General features: G+C 29.9%; 5 protein-coding genes across 7 annotated transcripts in view; 2 read left to right on the forward strand and 3 right to left on the reverse strand.

Annotated features, from left to right (window-relative positions):
- The window catches only part of Mol (moladietz), a 46,302-nt gene extending 45,196 nt beyond the window's left edge, over positions 1-1,106 (forward strand). For all 3 annotated transcript variants that reach the window (XM_026643882.2, XM_026643880.2, XM_026643881.2), the window contains one exon: positions 18-1,106. In XM_026643882.2, the coding sequence (XP_026499667.1) occupies positions 18-66 (49 nt within the window). In that variant the 3' untranslated portion in view covers positions 67-1,106. The remainder of the gene's footprint in view (positions 1-17) is intronic.
- Positions 1,107-1,254: 148 nt separating this feature from the next.
- On the reverse strand, positions 1,255-9,290 carry LOC113403356 (EF-hand domain-containing family member C2-like). The gene is made up of 16 exons (XM_026643876.2): positions 9,151-9,290; positions 8,808-8,963; positions 8,283-8,433; positions 8,015-8,127; positions 7,850-7,939; positions 7,438-7,514; positions 7,203-7,368; positions 6,667-6,829; positions 6,104-6,287; positions 5,682-5,832; positions 5,115-5,303; positions 4,173-4,318; positions 3,978-4,094; positions 3,158-3,337; positions 1,787-1,928; positions 1,255-1,410 (listed from the first exon to the last, which is right to left on the reverse strand). The coding sequence occupies exons 1-16, from the start codon at positions 9,205-9,207 to the stop codon at positions 1,300-1,302; spliced, it is 2,193 nt and encodes a 730-aa protein (XP_026499661.2). The 5' UTR covers positions 9,208-9,290; the 3' UTR covers positions 1,255-1,299.
- A 328-nt stretch (positions 9,291-9,618) lies between these two features.
- On the forward strand, positions 9,619-13,384 carry LOC113403358 (vacuolar fusion protein CCZ1 homolog). The gene is made up of 11 exons (XM_026643878.2): positions 9,619-9,918; positions 10,011-10,108; positions 10,226-10,316; positions 10,425-10,484; positions 10,560-10,685; positions 10,759-10,931; positions 11,406-11,680; positions 12,007-12,191; positions 12,435-12,520; positions 12,984-13,111; positions 13,202-13,384. Exons 1-11 carry the CDS (start codon positions 9,847-9,849, stop codon positions 13,258-13,260), a joined length of 1,353 nt encoding a protein of 450 aa, XP_026499663.2. The 5' UTR covers positions 9,619-9,846; the 3' UTR covers positions 13,261-13,384.
- On the reverse strand, positions 13,369-15,137 carry LOC113403357 (protein RFT1 homolog). Its single transcript, XM_026643877.2, has one exon. It carries the CDS (start codon positions 15,135-15,137, stop codon positions 13,461-13,463), a length of 1,677 nt encoding a protein of 558 aa, XP_026499662.1. The 3' UTR covers positions 13,369-13,460.
- A 22-nt stretch (positions 15,138-15,159) lies between these two features.
- LOC113403363 (ragulator complex protein LAMTOR4 homolog) lies at positions 15,160-15,591 on the reverse strand. Its single transcript, XM_026643888.2, has 2 exons — positions 15,458-15,591; positions 15,160-15,319 (listed from the first exon to the last, which is right to left on the reverse strand). Exons 1-2 carry the CDS (start codon positions 15,589-15,591, stop codon positions 15,160-15,162), a joined length of 294 nt encoding a protein of 97 aa, XP_026499673.1.
- Positions 15,592-15,870: the final 279 nt, after the last annotated feature.

The raw sequence follows: 15,870 nt of genomic DNA on the forward strand, positions 1-15,870 counted from the left end.
ATGTTTTTTTATAACAGGTATAGACCCCAGATACCAGCAAAAGAACGCGTAAAAGACATGTGGTGAGCGACGAAATAATAGTAAAATAAATATATTGGTATTTTATCCATCAAATTGTCTTTATGTACAGAAAGGACTGTGAAAAAAAAATCGCAAGCGTATTGTGTTGGAATAATAGTATTATTTTGAATATAAAAAATAATAATAGGCTATATCTTAAATACTTATCTATATAAGGGACGTGTAAATATGTACCTATATTAGTATTAAGCAAATTAACTTATAAGCAAACTGTCCGTCCAGTGTCATGATGAAGTTAATGTCTAAAGTCTTGTACCTCGTTTCATTATCTTTGTATAGTTTTATAGATTTAAGTCTACGATTATATCGACACAAGTGAATGCTTTGTGCCATTTGTAAATATAACAATGACGTTAAAAATCACAACTAGTATGAAAATATAATAAATATCATTAATAGTTACAAATATGATGTAATTTTAGATTATTGTTAAGTATACGGTATACAGGACTATAGGAAAGAGGTAAAACTTTCGTTTCAAAATTCAGATAAATGTGAATCTATGACACAATTCGTTTTGAAATGTATTGAAGAATATAAGCGTAGAATTTCGCCCAATTATTTTTTTTGTATCTGAGTACGATTCGACCTACCTTATGCATCTACGATACTTTCAAATATTAATCAATTGTCATAGAAACAAAACTAAAAAAAACTATTACCTACAAAAATAGTTTTGTTCACGTAATAATGTCGACGTTGTTTTTTTCCTAAAATAGGAACAAAATGCAGTCTGTTTATCATTTCTGTTTATCATGGAAAGGAGTCATTTAGTGATATAATTAATTTTAAGTTATTTATTTTGTAAAAGTTGCCAAGCATAGTAGCTAGCCATTTCTCTTGTACGCCACAATCGAAAAATTGACATTAAGAATATTTCTTTCATTATACTTTTTCAATGTTGTGAAAATGTGTTTGCAATAGTGATAACGTATTTAAACATTTTGTTTGTAATTAGCTGTAAAAAGTGAGAATACGTAGAAAAATATTTATTGTGATCATAAATATACCAATTTAAAAATGTGCGTTCTATTTTTTATTTTTAATATTTTCAATATTTTCAATATTGAAATAAAATCCTGTTAAATAAAGTGTTGTGTTTATTAAATCACAAATTTTAAAAGATTACGAAGTAAATACATTAATTTCATTCACGAAAATGATTAAAAAGTTATAAAGTCTTACAAAATATATAAATATGACAAAATAATTTGCAAACTAATTTGTTTGTTCCTTTACGAGATGTTCAAGGTTGAGTTGACATAAAAATGCGTTCCAATTCACGAAGCCTTCTTTTATTAAAGTCTCAGCCTCTGCCCACAGCTTACACTGTTGAAACGAATAAAAATAAGTTTTTTTGCAAGACACAATTTTAACAATGGAATTATAAAGTAAATTAAAGGAAATAAATTTATTAACCTAAAAGCTATGTACCTACTGTTAGTAGAGTACGTACTTATCAAATTTTGAATTTTGCTAAGTACAATTATTTAAAACTAGATCAATTATATAAATATTGTTAGGATTCTTTTAAAATCTATATCCTATCCTGGGTCCTGTCCTTATTTCTGAGGTATCATTATAGGTTTAAAGACAAGAACTTTTATATTCAAAACAAATTCGAGTAACTACAAGTAATAACTTGCATTTGATACGTTTACGGGCCATTTATATTTTTAAACAACTGTTCCATTATAAACCTCACCTCTGTGTCTTTAACTGGTGGCGCGTGACGAACGACCTTTTGATAATCTGCCTCCGTGAGATTGAACACCGGCCGCGTTTGAAAGTCCAGGAATGACATAAGATCTTCGCATACAATGTTACAGTTATCATCTTTTTCCAGACTAAAAATATATATATGTACTTAACAATGTTTTTTTTTTAGTCATTAGTAATCATTAATTTTATATTAATACTTGAAATTGAATATTCTACCGCCGAACAGCAGTACCCAGTATTATTGTGTTCCGGTTTGAAGGGTGAGTGAGCCAGTGTAACTACAGGCACAAGGGACGTAACATCTTATTTCCCAAGGTTGGAGACACATTGGCAATGTAAAGAAAGGTTAATATTACAGCGCCTGAATAACAGGTGGTGACTTACCATCAGGTTACCCATTTGCTAAATAAAAAAAACTGTTTATTTTGGTTTTATATGAACATTATATATCTTCGGAAGTTTTTAATATTAGGTATACTGGACTAATATTTATATCAAGAGTTAAAAATATTTTAAGCAATATAATATCAAAAAACTAAAGCAGACGTGCAGTTTTAACAAATTGATCCTATTTTTTTTTTTAACAATTATTCTATCGCTACATTCCATCTCGTATTTTAGCATAGTAAGAATAGTTTTGGTTCGCATAAAAATGAGTATATTGAGACAATTTTCCTTAATATTAAGCTAAAATACAACGCCGGTGCAATGGCTTATAAAAATCTCTTTCACACAACCTCTAATGAGATTTTCGACCTGATAAACAGCTCGTGTAAGAAAAATCGATGTAACGAACTGTTCGAGAGTGGCTACCTAATCACAGATATAACATCTTAAGTCCCATGGTCAGCGACGCTTTGATGTTGCACAAATGGCTTTGACTCTCTGTTAAAGTTTACGGATGAAATTGACCACTAATCGTCAGGGAATAAATTTGCTTATCTGCCTTCTACATAATATAAATAACTCCCTCTTTGTTCTAGTAGCTTGATATAGAGTCACAGATCCCGAGATTCTGGATTCAAACCCCAGGCCAAGCCGATAAAATGTTATTGAGATTTTCTATCGAAAAATTTACAGTAAAAGTCCAGATTCTGGAAGTTAGAAGTGTCTACACGTAAAGCCGTTCTTCCTGCGCCTGAACTCTTTCCGGTCGTGTCGTATTTGTCGTCCCATCGGACTATGTGACCGGCCAAATAAAGAGTGCACCTGTGTTTGCGCACACTTGAGCACTATAATATGTCCTGTGTAGCGGATTGGTCAGCCATGACGTTGGCCACCGTGACCACAATCGGCCGGAAGACATCATCATCATCATCACTATAAATAAATAAAAATTTAGAATTGAACTAACACATCCAACATGCAATCCAAGAGATCGCGGTTTATAGGCAACCTGTGCGCGCGGAGCATCTGTCGCACGCGCTCGGGTCGCAGCGCGCCCAGCCCGCTCGTGTCGGCGTGCGCCAGCCCCTCGCGCAGCCGCGCGCGGTCGTCCCACAGCCCACGAGTCAAATCCGTAAACACGAGGGATCTCCAGAAACGAGAGAAAACATCCCATACAACTCTTATTATCAATTATAATTACGAATATTAATCCTGGATGGTTTTTGAAGACTAGACGTTAATATTTTTCCGCCTTTTACGGAACAAACAAAAATAATTATTTGATTCAAATTAAATTACACATCTGATGTCAGTAAGCAAATATTCCAAAATAGTAGGTATAAAATATTTTTTTTATAAACAACATACATATCTACGTAATCTATATACTTATATATATACTATATGCCGAATATTTATACTTTTTTTGTAATCAGTGCTTGAAAGTCATTAAACGCAAACTAAACTCATTAAAGGTAGGGTAGAAAATACCTTGCAAGAGTAAATATAAAACAAATGTCCAAACCCAATCAAAACGAATACATCGCAAGATATATTTTGATTAATCACAATAATAAATATACATTACCTCTGTTGTATGTAAGTATTATTATATTTTTTCCATATCCGAAATATATAAATTTTATATCCGAATACCAACACAACAAAGCCTGTTTTACCCAACTTTTTTAACGTATAGTTAAAATCTTATACAATGTGATATAATTATCCGATTTTATTTTCGAATTCGAACAATAATAAATGAATTCCTTGTATTTCTTGCAAACCTTATCATCTCTCGACGTGGACTTTTATCTTTACCGGAATCGCCACGGAAATGTCGAATAAGAGTGAAAAATTCATGTTCAGTCATTTTTTCACACATTATTTCCTTTAAAGCTTGCCTGGAACGATATATTTAAATTAAATTGTCATCCAATGTATTTAAAAGAAATGTAATGTTAATGTTGCAATATGATTACTTGAAGCATCGGACAGACATCAGCTCACTTTTCTCCGGCGAAACAGCTTCCATATATTTTGCTACAAAATTTTTATAACCGTTTTCTTGAGAAGCGAGTGTTCGACGTATTTTATCCATTATTAAGGCTATGTTAGCCATCGGATACTGAAACAAAAAGGTTTTTTTTCTTATATATAAAACATTGCTATAAATCTTTCTACATTATCGGGTCGATAATACATTATTTAACTTAGTACACAAAACTATCAACGACTGCATAATAAAAAGTAACAATAAATATATAATAATTCAAAATAAAAATAATTAAATATAAAAAAAAATATATTTAAAAAAGTCGTTGGTAGGTTGTGTAAAACAATTTGTAATAAAATTGACTATTTACTAAGCTGGAACTAACTAATTTAAATGAATTTCCGTAAGTATTGATTTCAATTACTGTGACTTTTTACTAAAGATAATTCAGAATATATTACAGCAGACAAGTTTGTGTCCCACCAACCACAAGTACATTCTCTATTACTGCATCACTCATAGTCCGATGGGATATCAATACAGCATGCACGGAAAATCCGGGTTGCTACTAAACGGTTTTTACAGAGAAACACAATAACGTTTCAATACAGGATTAGATCTGGGATGGGATCTGAAGCTTAACTAGCTAGCAAAAGCACGGATAAAGTACAAGGAACTCGTAACTAAAATCCATACATATGTTGGTTGTTTTATAAATAAATAACAACAAAAAATACAACTTTTATTCAACACATATATATATTTAAACATTATATTTGCTTATCGATTGTCAAAAATCTATCATCAGTTTGAAAATATTAACCTAAGATGCACTTCGTTTATCCTATTGTCAAAAAATATGTCTCAATCAAGGTAAAAATTCTAACTTACAAATACTGCCTGAATTAAAAAAGGATAAAAGACGTACCTCATTCGAATGAAGTTCCATATACCTCAAAGCATACTCATCCGCGGCAATTAGACGGAAGCAATGATTATTTATAACCAGTTCGTTACCGATCCACATATCATTGTCCGTGTAAGCGGGAGGTTCTTTTGGCACGAAGAAATCAACATTCGGCAGATACATTTTTCCACGACGAAAGAATTTTCCACCCTAATTAATTACATGTGCTATTACAAATAAAATAAAAAACATCCATCATATTTTATTTAATTCATACATCAGATTACTGAGAACAATACTATATAATTTTTCATTTTTCGCGAAGGGTCCCCGGCGGGTGAGCCTTGTTTTTTTTATACGACTGTTCAAAAAAAAAAAAACTATAAAACATACCTAAAGTATAGAAATAATAAAGTATAGAACACACCAGTTTTATCTACGAATATATCTATACATTTTTATTATTTTAATTAACATTTTGCATGATACATGTGGCGACCATGCAGGTAATAGAGGATATGATCGCAGTTTCGAGTAATACTATTGCTTAACTAGTATAATATTAATATACTTAATTTGAGAAGTTACCTTAAAGCCGGAATTTCGCTCGCCCAATTCAAAAATGCCAATGGTATCATCACAAAGAAAATATTTAATTATGAAATAACGTCTCTTGTCATCAGGGTTGTCATTAATTAATCTCCCTGCAAATCGGAGTATATGGGAATCAAATCCAACCCTAAAATTTAATAAAATAATGAATACTTTATTTAAACATTAATCTAGACGTGTTTTTTTTTTATAGTATTAGACGGACGGGCAGTGAACCACCTGATGGTAAGTGATCACCACCGTCCATAAACATAGGCACAGTAGGAAGAATACACCATTCCTTACATTTTTATTGCGCCACTAACCTAAGCAGAGATGTTATGCCCCTTAAGCCTCACTCACTCTTCAAACCGGAACATCACGAATTATACCAAACTTTACGGCATTAATACGCTTACCTATCTTTGTGCAAAAATTTGATAAAATCCCTGTGAGGAGCTTTTGGTTCAACAGTACGACAGTTCTCTGCAGAGTCTTCGTAGGAACCGTAACCATTCCAAGGCGGTAACTTCCGTTCGGCCAAGGTAGTGGTTATACACTCCGTACCTTCGTCTTTTGGTACAGGCAACGGTTTAAATGTGTCTGCACCAGAAAAATTTAAAATCTTGTTTAAGCAATAATACATTGAGCGTTTTCCTTTATTTCAAATAGAAAACACATTTAAACATTTCCTTCGAATTTAAGTTTTACAGACTCAAGAAATGCTATTATTTTATAATAATTGCCGGTTAAAATGGATATAATTACTAAACATACGATACATTATGTTGCTATAATATACATACGTTGTCACTGACACAAGATAAATTCATTTTACAAATATATTTAAAATTGAATATACTATGTGAACCAGGAACTAATAACACAAATATTTTCCAGTTACTTTTATACGTCTATACTATGATTATTATTAAAAAACGATAATACTAATTGATTTAATATTTTTAAATATAGTTCGTACCAAAGCCATAGGTGACACGATAAAATTCCTTGGTAAATGGATCGCAATCAGTGAGAACAACTTTCCGACCGTAAACATTAACGACCGCTCCGATGCTCAAGTCAGCAGGACCATAGGACGTATGTTTTGGTCCACCCGTCATCTCTATATGTGGTGGAATTTTCTGGACATAAATTAAATTGAATTAAACAATTTACTGTTATTTGTTTTTAATAACCTACGAATAGAGATCTGACCAATAAAAAACAGCTTATAAGAATTTTAAAAACTATGTTATCGTCTATAGTTTGTCTATAGTTGTTATAAGTGATAATGTAACTTTGAACTTCATTATCATTAATATTAAGATACATATGTCGTTATGAATAAAATAAATACTTATCTAATTGCTAACACCAAACGCACCACAATAAATTATAAGGATACACAATTATGGTTCAATACAAAGTCATAAAAACAAAACTCATCGAGATTTTATTTATTTTCATTTTAATTGCATTTATGCAATTTTTATATACACTATAATTTTTACTTACCCTTGGCAATCTCATTCTTTTTAGAAACATTGGGCCAGCCTCCATTCCAGAATTCGGTGGAAGTACCTCTTTAATTTCCATAGTGTCATCAGCCAAAAAATAATGTAGTTCTAAATGATGTATTGTTCCAAATTCAGTTTCTCGATCGTCCCAGTACCCATGAAATCTATTAAGTATCTATATTTATATTAAGTTAAAACAATGAAACATATTTTATTTAAAAAAAACGAATTACCGTAAAACTTGTCTATCGAAATCTAAAAACTGTCGAAACGGTCGATGCTTCGGCGGACGTTTAGTATCAGGAGTCCTCTAAAATTGCATTTAAGTGTAAAAATACATATAACCCAATAATTATTTAAAAAAAATCGTATGGTGAACAGGCCCGTATTAATATAAGCATAAAGGATGTTATATGACATCTTAGATTTAATGACTGGCAGTAAGTATATAAGGAATGATTAGTTTTAATTTTTATTCTCTTAGTTCTTAGTTTGTCAATGCATCATTAATGACTTATATCTAATTTAAAAAATGCAGAGGCTACAAGAGTCAAAAAAAAATGATTAATATCGTGGCCAGAAACATCATTGATTTAAGTTGGATAAATATTCTTATTTCAAATACATAATAATTACAAAACATACCTCGATAGCATCAGGCCAAGGTATAGGATCCGAAACATTAATACCAAGGCGATTTAGAAACCCTCTCGTGAAATGATCACAGTTAATTATCTGTTGAAATCAAATAAAATTTTGAATATAATCGATTTTTTAGAATAATAATGAGCTTTCAATGACATTATATACCTTGAAGACTTTTCCGTAAAATGTAACTTCACGACCAATATTCAAATCAAGGAGATCATAATACAGATCAGAGCTAAACGGAAGACGAATTCGCTGGCGGCTTATGAGCGTTCCTAAGTTGGTAAAGATATCATTAAAAAATGAAAACCAAATATAACATCTACAAGAATGTTAAGAATAAATTGATACTATCAAATCTAAATAGCTAAATTGCCAAATACAAAAAATGTTTAATTAAAATACATTTGTATAAGAAATCTCTCAGTACCTTGTGACAAACCACTATTGTCAGTTTTTGGCTCTATAACTTTAATCGTGCCGTCTTCTAGGAAAAAGAAAATTTCTACTTTCCGCAATATATGAGCTCCTGAGCGCATTTCATGAAGAGTTTGTTGGAAAAAGGCTTGAAACCGCAATATCTGTGTTAAATAAGCAATTAGTTAATTAATTAGATCTTTATTAGCAAAAGAAAAATAATATTTTCTTTTATTAAGTGTTATTAACTACTTCGAAAGGGAATTGTTGTTTTGACCACAGTTTTTTTTTAACAAAAAAAATGTAATAGAAGAAATCTATCTAACTTCTCGTGATTTTTTTTAAATCTTGAAATATCTCTAAAACGAATATTGATAGTGAAAATGCAAACATTTCTTATGTGAAAGGTAAACTAAATTACAAGTTATTTTCGCTCTTGCTGCTTCAATATAATGTTCTGCGTGCTCCATCTGCGTTTTCTTTTATAATTTGATAATCTACATAAAAGTAAGAATAAAAAAATCAATTTTGTACGTACGTTTTTGTCATACATGATCCAAGTCGGCAGATCTGGAGTTTGTTTTCGGCAGTACAACGAAGGTATACGGTTTACACCCTCTGCCTTATCCACTAACATATTCACTTTATCAATAGATGTAAAAATGGGACGTACTCCAAAACTTTTCTTTCCTATCTGCAATTATTATCAACATGTTTTTTGAGGCTATATACACCATCACGTAGGTAGGTATATATTATTTTGTTCTCACTGTTTGAGAACAAAATATAATAATAATCAAATTAAAATGTTTTATAATATTTTAAATTCACATATAAAGTGCTGTAAGACATAATAATTATTAAAAGTTTAGACTTCTCACCAAAGGGTTAGAACCATAGCCGGGTAATAAAGGCAGGCGCGGATTCCGTATCGCCATAATGTTAAAAAGGAATAATTTCTCACAGTTAAAGACTGTAACAAATATAAATCTCAAAAATATAAAATGGTCGTGAGCTTACAAGTAAGAAACAAAACAGGTTGTAATTTTATTATTTGTTTCTATAGCGACGTAAACAATTATTACTTAAATTGATTGATGTTATGTATAAGTCAATATTATCATGTCTAGTGAGTTAAATGTATGTATGTACCTTTAAAAACTAACGTACACGCGGAATGGGAAGATTTAAATCGAAAATTTGCATCAGATGTATAATTAAATTTATAATTTTTAAGCATTACTTGGCTGTTCGGTAGCATATCTTTATATATAATTTAAATAAAAAATAAAATGACAGCCATCATGTCACCGTCGAACTAAATAAAACTGACAATTTGTCAAGTTTTACAAGACGAATTTGTGTTTACCTTACTGTTAATTATTTCTTTTGTTTTTATAAATTTCAAAGTTACTACTTAAAACTCATTTTAATAAATCAATTTTATAAATAAACTATAATTATTAAGATATACTTATTGTGTGTAAATGAATATAATGCTATTTTTCCTATGATAATAAAATAGTGAACATAAGCACTAATTTTACACAAATATTAAAATTAAAATAAATACCAAAATGATTGATGTGAAAAATAAAGTAAATTCATTTTTTATATTTAACTCTAGCTTTGGTCCAAAAGAAGGCGATGTAAGTTTAAATTTAAACAATGTATTTTTTAGTTATAGTTTAATGTACTATATTTTTGTATGTATTTTTAACAATAAATCAATTATTTTCAGGAGCTTAAAAGAATATTATTTTTTCACCCTACTCAAGTTACATCCGATGCTCGGAAAATGCAAGTAGGATTATGTGAAGCAGTTGTAAAATTTATGACGTTAGTTATTTTCATAATTTTAAATGAGTTGGTATTCTATGAACATGGTATTAATTACAAAAACATCTTTGTATGCTCCTGAATGTACTACTGACAAATTATTATCTATCTTTTTAGAACATTCTCTTCCGAACCATGTGAGGCATTACAAACACAATCAAAAAGATATATATTCTACCAGCCAGAGAAAGGATTCTGGATGGTTTTGGTAAAATATTCTTTTATTTATTGAAAACCTCTTAAAACCAAACATTTATAAAATAATGAGTGTCCAACTGAACCTTAGGTTATGGATTATATGTAACATAACTTTCAGGTTGTAAGAATACCTTATGCAACTAAAAGTTCTACAACAACTGGAGAAAAAAAAGATGTAGTAAGTGTTAATCATAGTATAAAATAATACTAATTAGGATAATTTTTTAATACATTATAATAAACCTTTTTTTAGGTAGAACCATCTGTGATGTATGATTTACTAGTCTCTGCTTATAAAATATTTAGAATGTTTATAGGCCCCTTTAAAGATATTCCACCTGAAGATATTTATTCAAAGTGTGAACAATTCTTTACACCTGTAAGTATAACTGAAATAATGCTATTTATTATAAACTTATTACTTTTATATTTAATGTACATTTCGTTTACAGTATATTATGACAAGGAACATTACTAATAATTTAAGTAATATAATACAGGGAATAAACTACTTGCCATTGGAAAAAAATTCCTTCTTTAAAGTAATGTGCTTTATAGATCTACTTGAAATGAACTATCCAGATTTTAAATGTATATCATTTGTCTACAATGATCAACTCATATGGTAAGATTAAAAAGTCTTTCTTACTTTTTTCCATTAGAAAATAACTGAAATGTTGATTTTATTTAAGAATTATCAAATGTTGTGCTCAATGGTGAATAATAAAATTGTGAGGAAACCAGCATGTTTCAACAAAATCCTTATATTCACCACCACCAACAACCTACAGTAAAATTTTCAAATAATCTGTAAACCTACATTACAGGAGATAAGGTCTTTGTGGTCTTAAGTGGTTTAATATATAGTTTCAGTTACAGTACTGTAAAATAAAATTAATTTTAATAAAAGAAATAAACACTTTCCTTGTATCGCATGTACATTTAATCCAATGACTTAAATATACAGCTTATATCACAAATAATAATGGCTCAATTTATTTTTCTAATTTCTGTTTGAAGTTAGTTCAAAAAAATATTTCTTGTTATGTGGAAAATTATATTACAGGATAATTGTTATATATTTCTATTTTCAAAACAGGAATGGCCTTGCTACCAACGATATGTTAACATTATATCAATATTTAGTACAAACATTGCTGCCAAAGCAAGTTGAAAAGGAGATACAAGGTGGAGCAGTAACTGCTGCACAGAGACATGGACGCTTTATCAGCCCACCAGATGGTATTTGTAGTGCAGAAGATCTGCAAAAGCTTCACAGAGTATATCTCATGCGTGAGGACGACACAGATACAAAGCAATATTATCTTGTAATTTACAGAACACTGAGCGCCACTGTTTGCTTCACTGTCGATGGTAAGTATAGCATTCGATTATTTACAAAAATTCATATGAATATTCCTATGCCTCATTCAAAAACTATTATCTATGATCTTCTAAATATATAAAAATAAATATTTCTTTGTATGTTTGAGATCTATGTGTTCTATTCTAAAAAAAAAAATACCTGATTATTCTGTAGCCAAAAGAAAAAATATCATTAGTGTGTTTTTCTTGAATTTAAATGTTTTATGTAGGCCCTTATTGTACCTTGCCTTTGGCGAGTCCGAAAAATGTAGCTAGAAACATATTTGTTTCTTGTAAATAAACACATTAATTATAATATAAAAATTTTATTTCAGTGGATACAGAACTAAACATTGATACATTTAGAGCTTTAGATGCATTTATTGGCCCGCAACTATCTACTATTGCATCATCAATAAGTGAACAGTGCACAATGCATGCACTGCAAAGTGCACAACTAGCCAGCTCTGATCATAAATTTCTATATTTTAACCGGTTAAACTTAGCATGTAAAACATCTGTAAGTATTTTATTAAATATGTAAATATTGCCAATTCTACTTCTAAAGCAAGTGAAAATAATGTGACAAAATATTTCTCATAGTAATACAGTTATATATAACTGCTTTAAGATTATGAAAGAGTAATAATAGTGCTTAGTTATCATAATAATTATAATTTTATAGCAATGGGAATTGCTTTTGACAAATTTTAGTTTTAGTATAATTAAAAAAAACATTACATTTATCAAATCACTTTTTTAGACACCTGCTACTTCTTTAACTCCTTCGACAGCTATAAAACCAGAAGTATTAAGTATAATTGCAGGCATTCATTCAGACAGAAAAGGGTATGTATTTTTGTGGTATGTTGTACATCGAAGGTTCGACAAATTCGTTTTTAAATGAATCCATGATGTTGGCTTTAAACTTCCATTAACACAATACATAAAAAAAAATATTTAGTAATAACTAAAGGACATAAATAGGTACACAATCTATTATTTTTTTATAAATAGTGTAAGTTCTTCCGTAAGTATTTTAAGTCTTGTTTAGATTTATTATAACTACGTCAATTCTTTATTTATAATTTATATATCTATTTGAGGATAAATTAATCTGAAATAAATAAAAAAGCTTTAATATACTGCAATTGTTGCCAGTCTTTCCTTATATTTATTTAGTCATAAATATGCTTCAAATTATTACGCAATTTTTCCTATACGCCTCCAAGTTAAGGAGACTATATAAATAATTATAATTTCTTGTTGTTCAAAATTCATACTGTACTAAATGAAATAAAATTACTTTCAGTCTTGGAAATTATGGCGAAGTTATTATCAAAACACCGGATGAATATTGGATTGCAGGTAAATCATCCAATGATAGGGAGTTCTATGTTATAATCCAAGATAAAAATGCAAATTTAAAGGATATTGCAGGTAAAGTTGTGGTTAAATTCTATTAAAGTGTTTGTTATAATTTTATCATATCATTTTTTTCATTCATCACCAATTTTTTTATATTTACAGACGAGGTGAAAAGAATGTGTGAAGATCAAATGAAAGGCATTTTCTTTTATCCTATGTGAAAAATTATTACAACTTAATTTAAATTTACATATTTATTATTGTTTATGTTTAATTTTGAATGTAATAAAGTAAATAAATATTTCTAATAAATGTTAATAATAAAATACTTTTAATAATACAATATACCTTATATATTTTTATAGAAATAATAGTTACACATCTTATTTACATGTTATATAAGCTTAACAATACACAGGTGCTAATCCGTTGCCATCTTTTCTTCACTTTTCATAAACTTTTGATAAGTTTTAATGATAAGATTCTTATTTTCGTATCCCCAAGATAGCAGAACACAAATCAAACACACCATGCCAATAGCAATGTGCGTTACAACTGAATTATAAAAGAAATTATTTTCGGAAAACTTACAAATACAACCAGCAATAAATAAAGTGATTAAAAAGTATTTTCCAACATATAGCCCTTGGAGTGGCCTAAAATCAGTATCCTTGGTTTTATTACTAATAAAATGTATACTGTGCACAATTCTCGCAAACATATTTATACAATTCGAAATAATAAATCCAACTGGTCCTAGAACATATGTCAAAACATACGAAAGTATCAAAAAGCTAATTGAAAAGAATACCATCAAGTAATTGTAACTGTTTAGTTGAGCACTAGTCATAGTTGCAAAAGTGTAACATTCAGTAATGCCATTAATAGCCATCAACACAATAGCTAGACAATGACTCTGAAGCAACTGTACTGGTAATCCACTGGCAACAAAAACTTCTCCACCATACAAAGTCAAGAGAGTACGAGAGTAACTCAACCCAAAGACTAGAACAACCAAACCAATGGAACTCACAATTTTACAAACTTGAGACAAAACTGTACAAGATTCTTGGATTTTGTTTTGATCTTGCTTACATAAAGGCAAGTCCCTGCTCACCATTTGTGTAAAGTAAAAATAACTGCTATCCTCTATGGGTCGAAATACAAATCTAGCAGCTAGACTACCTAGATTATTTACAACATCATAAGTTGCTTGTTCAGTAAAAGTCATCACAGGACTAACTGACATAACATATTTCTCTCCTTCTGTCAAAACCTGCTTAACAACTCCTTGCTTGGCAAAACTTAAAGTAAGAGTATTCAATTTTTTATTAAACGAAGAGTTTATAGAACCCAAGTACTTTGGAAAAAAGTCTCTGAGGGTAGTGAAGTTGAAGTCGTCCATATTGCTATAAAGTCGCTCCAAAATATTATTTGGAAGAAATTTCACTTTGAGTGCACCCTTTGCATACAATGGCTTAAATTTAATGTACCAATAGAAGAATGAGTAATAAGCTAGAACAATAACTGCAATACTTCCAACTTGGGCTACTGAAAACGCAATAAGAGCCAATGACCTGTCATATACTATAATAGATAAAAATAATACTGTCCTTACAAAAATATGTAATGTGTCAAGGATAACTTTAAGCTTTACAAAACAAAAAAGTTGTGTAACCAGAACAATATTTGCTGAGCAAAGTTCTAATATACATGACAATGCTACACTCCAACAACCAAACTCGTATTGAAAAACAAGCTCTGGATGACCCAATGGCAATATATTAAGCCATATATAAACAAAAATAAAAGATAACAAACAACTGAGTGGGACTGACAACCAAATTTGATTCATGACTTGATGCCAAACAAATTCATCTTTTTGACCTAAGCAGGCACGATGGAATGGCTCTCTACTTAGGAATAGAATAGTACTCTCTAGTAATAACAGTCTGACATTCATGATACCAATAATTTCATGTCCTACATTTCTGATAACCCAGGCATTTATAATAAATGTTACACATCTAAATAAAATCTGTAGTAAAATGTTAAATGATGCATTTTCAAGACTGCTCATTAATAAATTTCGACCCATCTTGATAAATTAATAATTCCAATTACACATTTACAGCAATACTCTCAGAAGGGGATGATTGTATGCTTCTCTTAACAACATATATTTTTTTGTTTGATATGCATATAACAAACCAATGGTCATCATATGTTATAGATATTTTTTTAAACTTCTCTTCAGGACCAAATGCGACTGGATCAATACTGAAAAGAAATATTTAAATTATACTACTTGATAATAGCAGTTAAACTACATCCATATCTTAAAGTTATTAAATAATATTGCAAGTAATCGGTACGTAAACAATTTTATAGTGACGAGTTTATAATATCTGTTCTAACCTATTAGATAGACTGATAAGATCAGTTATAATGGTTGCAACACGTTCGTCGTTTTCGAGTTCACCACCCGACTCTAGGACCGCGCCATCCTCGGTTAATATTAAATATCCGAGTTGGTCTGGAATTTTTTCCATTATAGCTGAAATTTCGACAGAGAAAACAATAAATGAATAAGTGGGCAATATTTATTTATATGACATACCCTTATTATGTAGTTGTATGTCATCAGTCACAATGACGCGTCGTAGTGCTGTTGTCCAACTAGCTATGAAAATATCCATATATTGTTTTTGATATATAAATATTTTGAAACGATATTTTAATTTTTTTAATGTTAGTCATAAAGTATAAAAAACGATTTTTCTATAGTAACATTAGTTACTATTGAAAATTTGCATTGCATTCTTGCCACC

This window comes from Vanessa tameamea, chromosome 13 (assembly GCF_037043105.1).
Source record: "Vanessa tameamea isolate UH-Manoa-2023 chromosome 13, ilVanTame1 primary haplotype, whole genome shotgun sequence".
In the NCBI taxonomy this organism is placed as follows: domain Eukaryota; kingdom Metazoa; phylum Arthropoda; class Insecta; order Lepidoptera; family Nymphalidae; genus Vanessa; species Vanessa tameamea.